This window comes from Odontesthes bonariensis, chromosome 1, assembly GCF_027942865.1.
Source record: "Odontesthes bonariensis isolate fOdoBon6 chromosome 1, fOdoBon6.hap1, whole genome shotgun sequence".
NCBI lineage: Eukaryota > Metazoa > Chordata > Actinopteri > Atheriniformes > Atherinopsidae > Odontesthes > Odontesthes bonariensis.
This window is the reverse complement of record NC_134506.1, coordinates 2,816,586-2,829,389: the sequence shown is the minus strand read 5'-3', so window position 1 is coordinate 2,829,389 and position 12,804 is coordinate 2,816,586. Positions and strand designations below refer to the sequence as shown.

General features: G+C 43.5%; 1 protein-coding gene across 1 annotated transcript in view; it reads right to left on the bottom strand.

Moving 5' to 3' along the window:
• vps35 (VPS35 retromer complex component) overlaps positions 1-5,795 on the bottom strand; it is a 41,512-nt gene extending 35,717 nt beyond the window's left edge. Inside the window, exon 1 of the mRNA XM_075461944.1 lies at positions 5,582-5,795. Within this exon, the coding sequence (XP_075318059.1) occupies positions 5,582-5,584 (3 nt within the window). The 5' untranslated portion in view covers positions 5,585-5,795. The remainder of the gene's footprint in view (positions 1-5,581) is intronic.
• Positions 5,796-12,804: the final 7,009 nt, after the last annotated feature.

Below are 12,804 nucleotides of genomic sequence, written 5' to 3'. Positions count from 1 at the left end.
CGGCAGAAATCATGTTAGAATAGCTGTAGCCTATTTTAACCCGTCCCTATTTGAAGTAAGCAAAAACGGTCAAGGTTGCTGTGCTTTTTCAAAGCTTCTTACATACAATATGTGATGAGCTGATCAGGTTATCATTTAAGCTGAACGTGCAGTTGACTTGGCGCTCGAGAAAATAACAGAAAACAGTCCTCTCCATGAAAGATGATGGAATAAAGCAACCACAAATGCTCTGTCTCTTTCTCTGTCCTACTTGTTGTCATACCTAGGCTTTAAGGGCGGATTATAGTTCTGCGTCTATCGTCTTGACGTGTTGCTTTGCTCTGGTCGCGAACCACTTTTCATGTTATGGTTCTGCAACCTCGGTCTGGAATTTCTCGGGACGCACAGCAGTTTCCCCTCGCGAGAATTTCGGTGGGCGGTGACGAGAACTTCGGCGGCGCTGGCGGAAGTGTTTATCTTTCAAAAAAAAAAAAAAAAGTGTATGCCAGATATGGATCTGGAGTTGCTCGACATCGAAGAAGAACAGCTTCTTTTATTGGAGTTGGCGAAAATGCAAAGGAGGAAGCCACACAGACAACCGGAAATTCAAACCGAGGACCAATCACAGCCGCTTTTGTCTGCGCACTTCCGTTGGTGGTCTGCGTGCGTCCGACGTGTAGTCAGGATTTTTCTGAGGTGCACGACAACGCGCGCAGAGCCTCTGCGTGGGGGAGTGGTCAAGATTTTGACGCTCGCAGAGGCTCTGCATCCGAGCGTCAGAGGCTTTGCGTCTGAAGCATAAATCAGCCTTTACCCTACTGTTTTTGACGATGACAGCCAAGAAAGGTTGCGCAGTAGTTAGTGCAACTGCAGACGAAACAGTAGGCGCTCAGCGGCTCGCAGCAGCTGAAGTAAAGAGTGTGCGTTTTTACCTGTCAAGGAGGTAATGTTTTTGGTTGCGTTGGTTTGTCTGTCTGTCTGTTTGTTTGTCTGTCATCAGGATAACTGAAAAGTGTGTAACTTTAAAAAACATTTTTTTTTAATCTCTATTCCTGGTTATGTCTAAGTTTTAATGTCTTCTGACAAGGTCCGTTATGAAGGTAACACACTGCCAAAAGCAAAGATGGGAACATCTCCCATTAAGACTTTATTGTTTTTAAAGTACAATTTCTCCCTTTGGGTACCCCTAGAATGGCCAATTTTTACCTTAAATTTCCAAAATCTCCGCACCATCCCCCCCGGGCTTGGTCGCTTCGCTCCCTCGCCTACACCACTACGCTATAATTTCATCCTAGCTAGAACACTGTACGTGAAATAGAAAATTGAAATCACTACTCATCTACAATCGTATTCTCTCTTATTCCAACACGAGTTTCATTTCCATCAGTTAAAAAGACTTCTGGGCAGTAATTTCTACCCAAATAAGGGCCCCGGTAGGAAGGTGGTACTTTTAACACATTTTAATTGAACTGAGCTCATGTGCACTTTGAATGTTTCTACAGGGGAGCTAAGAAGGCCCAGCACGAGCAGTGCTGCTTGATAGAGCTCCAGGATGAGATTGTTCCCACTGTGACAAGAAAGCAGTAAAATCAAAGCATTCCAGAGATCGCTGCTGGTCCACAGCAAAGCCCTGCCTCCATGGTGGACAACGGTGTGATAATCATTCATCTCCAATGTTCCGAATGACGATTAAGCACCAAGAAACAAATCAAAAACAGCCAAAACATCAGAACTGCGTGTGACATGGACAGACTTTAAAGTTAATACAGCCGAAGCAGACTTCCCTTTCCCAATTTGGACACCCTCAATTCCGCTCCTCACATCTTAGTTTCCCCCAGAGCCCATCTATGGAGGCGGGGAGACTCCAGGTTAAGGAGACTCCTGCTTATCCTTACTCAGTCCTCTCTCTCCCCAGGTGACTTTTAGGAACAGACATGTACGCTGGTTTGTTGTGCTGACATCAATTGCCAGGTCACATGCAGAGACGCCTGTCTTTTTCACAGTCGAGCCAAGCTAAAGGGCCAAAAACCATCACCAACACAACCAAGAGCAGCCCAAACCTCAGAATGACTGCCACCGAATGGCTGCAAAACATCCAACCATGTAGTCAAATGCGCGGTCAAAAGTCTCAGCTTTGCATTTCCGGGTCAGCACGGTGTGGAGTCTGGGTGGGTGTGTGTGTGTGTGTTTTTCCTCACAAAAACCTTTGAAGTGCCTGGTGATGACATTTGATTTGGCGCTACATAAAGAATACTGAACTGAAGCAACCATTTTCGTGAGACTCGTTTCTATGCCAAAGCAAAGTGGATGGAAAAGAGAGGACACACGGGGTACGCCCGCACGGTCAAAGAACGACCTCCTGTTGCCTCTTCCAAAGCACTTCTGCTTGACCCAGCTTCCAACGCCACGATGACAGCGGAAGATTACCACGCTGCAACAAGACTCCGGCCACGCTGCAACAACACGAGTCCGGCCACGCTGCAACAACAAGAGTCCGGCCACGCTGCAACAACAAGAGTCCGGCCACGCTGCAACAACAAGAGTCCGGCCACGCTGCAACAACAAGAGTCCGGCCACGCTGCAACAACAAGAGTCCGGCCACGCTGCAACAACAAGAGTCCGGCCACGCTGCAACAAGAGTCCGGCCACACTGCAACAACAAGAGTCCGGCCACGCTGCAACAACAAGAGTCCGGCCACGCTGCAACAAGAGTCCGGCCACGCTGCAACAACAAGAGTCCGGCCACGCTGCAACAAGAGTCCGGCCACGCTGCAACAAGAGTCCGGCCACACTGCAACAACAAGAGTCCGGCCACGCTGCAACAAGAGTCCGGCCACGCTGCAACAACAAGAGTCCGGCCACGCTGCAACAACAAGAGTCCGGCCACGCTGCAACAACAAGAGTCCGGCCACGCTGCAACAAGAGTCCGGCCACGCTGCAACAACAAGAGTCCGGCCACGCTGCAACAAGAGTCCGGCCACGCTGCAACAACAAGAGTCCGGCCACGCTGCAACAACAAGAGTCCGGCCACGCTGCAACAACAAGAGTCCGGCCACGCTGCAACAACAAGAGTCCGGCCACGCTGCAACAACAAGAGTCCGGCCACGCTGCAACAACAAGAGTCCGGCCACGCTGCAACAACAAGAGTCCGGCCACGCTGCAACAACAAGAGTCCGGCCACGCTGCAACAAGAGTCCGGCCACGCTGCAACAAGAGTCCGGCCACGCTGCAACAAGAGTCCGGCCACACTAACACTAAGCTGCGCTGTGGGTCTGTTTAAATTATTCAGCGCTTCAGATGCGTTGTCTTATGTGTTCTTCCCACTGTTTCACAGGGAATCACATGATTTCAATCATCATAAGCTGCAACAAAATGTTATTTCAGCATCAAGGTTGGTCTTTTCCCAAAAAGGAAAGAAAAAAGCTACTACAGTAAAAGATGCTTCCAGAAGCTGCTCACACGCCCGTCCTCGTATTCATGCACAGGAATCACAGCGAAGATGACTGGATGAAAAGCGCCGAGCGTTGCTTTGAACGCTGCAGCCACAAGTGAGTCCAGGATGGGATTATTTTATTACACTGTCTCCTACGCTAACAAAGGTGTTGGGAGAGTTTAGGCCCATCTCATTTGTCTTATTTCAGTCTCCTCATTCCTCTCCCCTCCTGTTTTTCACCTGAAAAACTAATATTTCTGAAGTTTGATATCTCAAGTCCTACAATGCACTGGAAGGCTTGTTGGAGGAGCTGTCGATGAGGTCACACCAGTTTGCACAAGTCTGGGAGCTTCAATGTAAGATGAGGGTTGATCTACTACTGTAGACAACAAAGCAAGGCTGCTCAATTTCTCCATTGATAAAATAATTTCACAACTCTACAACATAAAAATTCATGTAGAATATAGCATATACTTTGTTGTCTACAGTAGTAGATCAACCCTCATCTTACATTGAAGCTCCCAGATCAAGGAAGTGACGTCGACGCAGCTTTAGCAGCAGAGAAGCTATCAGGCTTGTGTTGATAATAATAAACTCCTGGACTATGTACAAACTTCCAAATGCATCGTTTTGTGAGTACAGACCATATTTGTACTACTGTAGAAGTTTGGTGTCATGGCATGTGATTTTAGTGTGGTAATTTTGGAGATACTGCCAGGGTCCGTTAACGCTTGTACTAAGCTATTCGGGATAACTCAGTAACTCAGCTGATGTTCAGCCAATATCGGAAAAACTTCGGGTGGGCTACTTGGCTGGATGTCACGGTTCAAATGACCCCAGGTTGAATCTACTCCGAACCATCACTTTAACTACAACTTTTTTTTTCTTTAACCAACAGTTGCGAAATGTTGACAAAATATTTAATGGTCTTTTGGAGGTAGTTTGATAAAAAATACACTCATGTATAGACCGTTTCTTTTTTAATTTAGTGGCTCCATCTCATTTCTTTATTCTGACTTGTTAGAATTATTTTGTGGTATTATGGCTAATCAGAACATTCTCATTTCACTTCCGTCAGATATCTGTAGGTGTGCTGTGCTGTAACGCTGTCTCAGTCAGGGTGTCTTCAAAAAGAGATCTTTGATCTCAATGAGACCCTTCCCCTGTTAAATAAAGATAAGAAGAAGAAGAAAGATATTCTTATATAGTTAGGGCTGCTGTCGGTGTTTGTGTCGGTAGATAAAGTTCAACTAGGAGGGATTACAAGTGCGCAGGTCATTGGTGTCAATTCCAACTTTTTTTTTTTTTTCAACCTTTGTTTGTTAAGATTTAGCATGTAAGCGTCCTGCCGAGGCTTGTTGATGCGACACGTTCACTGTGCATGGAGAGCCGCAGCGTGTAGTGTCCGACAGCCACCAGCAGCTGCTCAACACATCCTCACCGCCTCGTTTCATTAAGGAAGGAAGGATGCAGAGCAAGAGGAAATGCATCAAATATGTTTATACATGCAGCCGGACTGGAGGTACGGGACCCTGGACCCCTCCCGGGAGAAAGCTCTCTGCGCGGCTGCCTTTAGGAACACAGCTCGCTGCTTAAATATCTGTGGGCGGTGCAGCCATTTCCGCAAGAAATATGTACATACAAGTACTCGGAAATATGTAGAAAAGGTGCTCTGATCTCTTTGCAGTTCGGCCAACGCTTAAAGCAGCAGATACACCCCCTGTTATTTACGCTCAGACAAAAAGCCCAACATTCTGCCAACCAGTTGAGTATCATCCAGGAAAGCAACAGACTATGCTAACAGATACTAGCTTTGGTCGCCATAGCTTTAAACTGTTTTGTCTCAGAAATCTTAACACGTGGATTTATCTGATTACATGGAGTACATGGATTATATGGAGTACGATGCGTGCTGTATATAAATTTCGCAAAAAAATAAATGCCTGAATAAAACAACTTTGTTAGCTTGGGTGCTTGTTAGCTTAGCTTGCCGCTGTCAGACTTGGTCCCAAAGGGGTAGGCCATAGTTCCAGTCACATCCCACGGTGATTTTAAATCAGCCCGAGTTCCACTTAGGATGTGTTGTTGCGTAGACCAAAACGAAATACAGGCTAATATCAGAATGAAACGTGCAAATATACAGCATTATCTTTCAGGAAAACTGCTTACCATGGTTATTGGACGTGTTTCAGATCTGTCCGAGACGCTAGTCTGTCATGTGACCCACATCAGCGAACAGGCGTGGCCTCCCTCACTGCGCACTTCAGCGGAGTGCACACCGTTTCCTCACCGTCTGTACAAGCAAATGCTGTCTTATGACCAGAGAATACTCTTAACAGTCACTGCTATATGTTTGTTGCTTGTATTCATTTGACTCAAATGCATTCATTGTCGGATAAATTGATTGATAGACAGACAGATAGATGGTGGCAGATCACGTGCTGGAGCTAGCTGCTAAAAGCCTCAGCTCAGGATGCTGTAATAATCGTTTCATCCTATAGGTGGCAGTCTTCGTACTGTGAATCCTCATGTTGGTGAGCTGATGACGATTTGAGGAAGTTACAGACTTTGTCTGCGTCTGTGGTCAGGCGTTTGTCACCTTGATCAAAAATACCACGAGGTAGCTGGGAAGAGGAAGATCTGAGTATCTTTGCTCAGATCTTTGCTCAATCCTGTCCCAGATAATGGGCAGAAAATGGATGGATACTTAGAACAAAATAAAAGAGCAGGAAATGATAGAAGCTATTAAAAATCATATGTCTTTCAAAGGTGACTTCATAGTGGCAGTTGAGGTAATAAGATTTCATCTTGCTTGAAAAGGGCTTTTGAGTTATAGCAATCCCCCCCAAAAAAGAAAAAAAAAATCATATATCCAGATTAACTTGAATTTATTTATAGACCAGTTTTGCCCATTCCACAATGGGGGATTTGTTGGCATCTTGCATCAACGAATCAGAGTGGGCAATACAGCATTGCAAACTTATATCACTTACACTAATTTCTAACAATCTTACGGTGCTTGAACATACAATAGTGGAAACATGGCATATCCAGGAGAAAACTTTTCAGAAGAAGACAATCCTGACCTGGACTTGGGCGAACTCATTAACATGAAGAATGACCCTAGTGGTAAAGTCGGCAGTGAACTGGAAGATTCAGAAAAAATGTTCAATGCTGATGATATTCCAGCAATCCTCGAGGGATTCAAAAAATATGACGTTGAAGGCAATGGCGGCCTTGATATCGACAAATTTTCTATGGCAATGCATGACCTTTACAGTAAAGTAGATGAAGAAGAGCTGCGTATGCTACACATGAAGATCGACACAATGTGATGAAACTGTGGACATTGGGGAACTGTTACATTTTCTTTTGCATAAAGCAAGTAATGCAGAGGCTCTGGATTACAAGAACCAACTTTTCCCCAAACCTTTTGAATTGATAACCCTTGATACCCACAAATTAGTCGTCAAAATAATATGCCTCCCTTTAAAGCATATCAGCAATCCAAAAGACGGATTAGAGGATTCATCACAAGAAATCCGGCCTTACCAAAAGTGTCTGTACCTCTCCATCAGTACAGATGGTGTGCTGAAGTACTGGCCTGATGACTTTAAGATGTCATGCACGTTTCCCTTGTACGAGAGAGACGAAACAACTCCTCCTTTTCGTCACAAAAAGAAAATGCACGTTAATGATGTAGTGTACATCAAAGAAATCGAGCAGCTGGCTGTCGCAACATCTGACAGAGAACTGCTATTCTATGAATGGAACAACATCCCACAATTATTGAGAATTTCATTCTGCTTAATTGAGGATGAAAACATAATCGGAACCATTAACTACAGCCACAGTGAGAAAAAAGGTATGTTTTCCTTTGGAGATTCAAAAGGATTTTTATCCGTGTTCATTTCCTACGATATATGTAAAAATGGGCTCTTTTGCGAAAACATGTTTGAGAAAAAAACCCTGGGGCGCTATCCAGTTGCATATACTTCATCCCTCCTAAAGACTGTTTCCAAAGATTTTTTTTGTTTCAGGATTCCAATTTTTCATGAAACATTCAGCAATTTGCAATACTTTCCTTGTATGGAATCATTCATCATCTGTGGTGAATCATCTAAATCCATGGTCCTTGTTACTTTAAGCACCTACCCTAAGTCCGTCAGACCCAAAATCTCTAAAAAAGTCTTTGTGTGCAGGGGCCATGACAAGTTCTTTACCTGTGCTGAATATTCCCCATGGTCAAAGTTTATAATGACTGGTGGCAAAGATGGTGTAGTGGCCATTTGTCCATAAAAAACAAATTAAACTTAAACCAAACAAAATCAAAAGACCACTGATGCACCATGGGGATGTGGTTTTAACGCAGGCAAAAGAAGATGAATGTTCAAAAATGACTTCTTGCGTTTTCTGATTATTTATTTCCAAACAATAAAACAAACAAAAGAACAAAGAAAACCTGCGGCTCTCTCATTTTCACTGGTAAAAAACCATTGGCCCACCCAGGTGCATGCTGGTACTCCAGGTGCCTACCAACACAAATAACTTCAGGTGCCCAGTGTGACCCAATTACCAAAATATCCTAAACACATAACTAACGAACAATATTAGCAAAAAATCTAAATAAAGCACTGAAATTAATCAAATAAAGTTACTCATAATTAGCAAATTAAATTTTCAACTAGAACCAAAAAACAAAAGCTAACTTTACAAATAGCTCCTACACGCCGGCCCCTAATTGTGCATAATATCACAATTACAGTTATCTACAAAAAGGAGCTATTTCTGGATCTACAACGAGACGGATCTATTCTGTACGTCGTAATAGCTCTAAATGGACCATCTTCCTGATGAATCTGCAAAACAAAGCACATATTAATTAGAGAAAAAGAAAGAAAAAATAGAGGTACTGTAGAGAAAGAGAGAGTCATGATGTTAGACTGCTGTTTCTATTAGTAGACAGAGCTTTGTCACAGGTCTCTCCAGAATACTGGTCCTAGTTTGAAGACGCACAGTGTGTACCAGGCCCTTTGAATCTGGTCTGATGTCCAAAACTTTCCCCATGATCCAAGATCCTCTTGGAGCTGAGGCATCTGCGACAAGAACAATGTCTCCAGGAGCGAGGCTTTTCCTTGGCCTTGTCCATTTTTGTCTCTCCTGCATCATGGGTAGATACTCCGAAAGCCATCTTTTCCAAAACAATTCAGCGATATACTGTGCTTGCTTCCATCTCTTCCTTATGTACAGATCATTTTTGTCAAACAGTCCTGGTGGCATGATCGGTTTTCCTTTCAACATTAAAATGTGATTTGGTGTGAGAGCTTCCAGGTCATCTGGATCATCTGAGACTTTTGTGATGGGTCTGTCGTTGAGGATTGCCTCAACCTCACAGAAGACGGTCTGGAGCCCTTCATCATCCAGAGTTTGTTGTTTCAGTACTGAGGTGAGAGTGCTTTTCACTGAACGAATCAGACGTTCCCAAACACCACCTTGATGGGAAGCTGCTGGTGTGTTGAAGCTCCATTTTATGCCATCCTGAACAAAAGCCTTTTGAATTTTGCTATGATTTAGAGCAGCCAGATTTTCCTTCAGCTCCCGGTTGGCTCCAACAAAATTTGTGCCATTATCCGATCTGATAACTGAGACTGGACCTCGTCTACAGATAAACCTCCAAATTGCATTAATGCAGGAGTCCGTATCCAGTGTATAAGCTACTTCCAGATGCACAGCACGACACGTTAGGCAAGGCAAGGCAAGGCATCTTTATTTATACAGCGCATTTCATACCACAGGCAACTCAATGTGCTTTACATAAAGACAAGGCATTTAAAAGAACAGCATAAAGCAGCATAAAAACAAGCCATTTAAAGAGAAAAAGAAATAGAATAAAAATTAAAGCAATCAAAGAAGAGGGGAAAAAGAAAGATATAAACTCAACCATAAGCACACCGAAAGAGAAATGTTTTTAACCTGGATTTAAAAGTGCTTACAGTTGTGGCTGATTTCAGTTCTGCTGGTAGTTTGTTCCAGTTGTGTGCAGCATAACAGCTAAAAGCTGCTTCACCGTGTCCAGTTTGAACTCTGGGCTCCACTATCTGACCTGAGTCAGTAGATCTCAGAGCTCTGCTGGGTTTATACTCTGCTAGCATGTCATTCATGTATTCTGGACCTAAACCATTCCGTGATTTGTAGACGAGCAGCAGAACTTTAAAATCTATTCTGTATCTGACCGGGAGCCAATGTAAAGACTTGAGAACTGGGGTGATGTGATGTGATCTCTTTGTTCTGGTTAAAACTCGGGCTGCAGCGTTCTGAATGAGCTGCAGCTGTTTGAGACTCTTTTGGGGGAGTCCAGTCAGAAGACCGTTACAGTAGTCAAGTCTGCTGGAGATGAAAGCATGAATCAGCTTCTCCTGATCTGTTTGGGACATGAAACCCTTAATTCTGGATATGTTCTTAAGTTGATAAAAGGCTGATTTGGTGACTGATTTGATATGATAGTTGAAGGTCAGGTCTGAGTCTATCAGCACGCAGAGGTTCCGGACTTGGTCTTTAGTTTCTAGAGACAGTGACTCAAGATGTTTACTGACAGCAAACCTCTTCTCTTTGTTGCCAAACACAATGACCTCAGTTTTTTCTTGATTTAACTGAAGGAAATTTTGGTTCATCCACTTTTTGACTTGCTCTAAGCAGTCGCACAATGACTCTATAGGACTGCAGTCATCTGGAGACAGTGCGAGATATATCTGCGTGTCATCTGCATAGCTGTGGTAGTTGACTTTAGAGTTCTTCAGAATTTGACCCAGAGGCAGCATGTATAGGGTGAACAGAAGGGGTCCAAGAACTGACCCCTGAGGAACTCCACATGTCATAGCCACTCGATCAGATAGATTACTTCCAATAGTCACAAAATAACTCCGCTCCTCCAAGTAGGACCTGAACCATTCTAGGACTGTCCCGCTGAGTCCTGCCCAGGTTTCCAACCTGTTCAGCAGTATACGGTGATCCACAGTGTCAAATGCAGCACTGAGATCCAACAATACCAGAACTGACACCTTGCCTGAGTCAGTGTTCAACCTTATGTCATTTAACACTTTAATAAGAGCCGTTTCTGTACTGTGGTGAGGTCGGAAGCCTGACTGAAATTTGTCAAGGAGTCCAAGAAGTTACTGAGTTGATTAAAAACCACTTTCTCAACAATCTTGGCTATAAAAGGAAGATTTGAGATGGGTCTGTAGTTGGTTAAATTGGAAGCATCCAATGTTGTCTTTTTTAGGAGTGGCTTGATGGCAGCTACTTTTAAGGGTTTAGGAAACGTGCCTGATTGAAGTGAGCAGTTTATTATTTGCTGCAAATCGGTTTGGACAGAGCTTACAATAGTTTTAAAGAAGTCAGATGGCATTGTGTCAAGACAGGATGTCGATGGTTTAAGATGCTGGACTGTTTCTTCTATGGTTTTTTGGTCAACTGTATTGAATTCTGACATCATAGTTGATTGATTCCTAGGTGGTTTTAAGGTTTGCGTCATTTTATTATTTTGCTGATTTATGTTGATATTTAGCCTTATAGATTTGATTTTTTCATTGATAAAACAAGCAAATTCATTGCATTTTTCTGTGGAACAGAGTTCTGAAACTATCTGTTTTGGGGGGGTTGTCAGCTTATTAACCATAGCAAACAGAGCACGAGTGTTGTTGATGTTCTTATTAATCATTTCAGATAAGTGTTGCTGTCTAGCCCGGAGTAACCCGTGGTTAAAATTACAAAGACTTTGTTTGTAGAGGTCATGGTGAATTTGAAGTTTAGTTTTTCTCCATTTACGCTCTGCTTTCCTGCATTCTGTTTTCAAGGCCTTTATCATAATAGTGTTTCTCCATGGTGTTCGCTTTCTGCTCAAGATCATCTTATTTTTAACAGGTGCAACAGTATCCATGACATTTGAGATTTTCAAGTTAAAGTTATCTAAGAGTTCATCAACTGTCTCTGCACTCGCAGTTGATGACATAACTATAACTTCCATAAACTTAGCACTGGTATTCTCATTTATGTACCTTTTTCTAACAGACACACGGGTTAACTGAATGTTTGGAGTTAACTGTAAGTCAGAGAACACACAGAAATGATCAGAGAGCGCCAAGTCCTTGATATCAACAGAAGAAATGTCAACACCTTTAGAGATAACCAGATCCAGTGTGTGGCCTCGAGTATGTGTGGGTCCATTCACATGTTGAAGAAGGCCAAAAGTGTCAAGTAGAGAGCAGAGTTCTTTGGCATTAGTGTCCATGTTATTGTCCATGTGAATGTTAAAATCCCCAGTTATGATAAAAAAGTTATAGTCAGTGCAGATAACTGACAGCAGTTCAGCAAACTCATCAAAGAAAGTTCCTGGGTATCTTGGTGGTCTATAAATGATTAGGAAGATAACTTTTGGATCCCCCTTTACTAAAAAACAGAGATATTCAAACGAGCTAAAATCACCAAGTAAAATTTCTTTGCACTGAAAGACTAATTTAAAAATGGCGGCAACTCCCCCGCCCTTCTTGCCACTTCGACACTTATTGATAAACTGAAATTTGTTGGTGCGGCCTCATTGAGAATGGTATCACAGCTACATTCAGTCAGCCATGTTTCACTAAGAAATAAAAAGTATAGATTATAGGTCATGATCATGTCATTTACTAAGAGGGATTTGTTGGCTAGTGATCTGATATTGAGTAGGGCTAATCTCGTGGAGACAACAGGTGATACTGGTGTGTTTCGGGGTTGACACACTATATTCAATAGATTGGTAGATTTAACTGAACCTTTTTTATTTCTCACCAGTTTAACCACTTTTCTGTTTCCTGTCATCACAGGGATTGAAAAGGCTGTCTGAACTCCATAGGGCCCTGACTTTATCTGGGGAAGAGCATTCTTGATATCAGTATTGCAGCCTGGACCCGGCACATATCAGTCAGACTCACAGATATGATGATTCAGAGGAGGTGGGGGGGGGCTTGGTGACTTTTGTTTGAGGGTTGTTTCCAACGTGATGGACGTGGTGGAATGGGAGGGGCTGGATGAGGTGGGATGTTAGGGGGGAAGAATATGGGATTTTGGCGTGGTGTCAATTGTATTCCAATATTGAGAAAGCTCTTCATCCTGTCCGGGAAATCCAGAAGTGAGGAGTCCAGACTGAGTGGAGAGTGCTGGGGGCTGGGTGGGGTCCGGGGGGGCGAAGGCTGGGGTTTCCCACTGGGGCTGGGGGAGACTCCGCCTGTTGGACTGCCGGGGCTGGTGAAGACTCCACTTGTTGGGCTGTTGGGGCTGGTGAAGACTCCTTATCTTGGGGTGAGGATGATGACGTTGCAGGTTCTTTCTGGATCTGCTGTCCTCCATGGTCAGTCCTT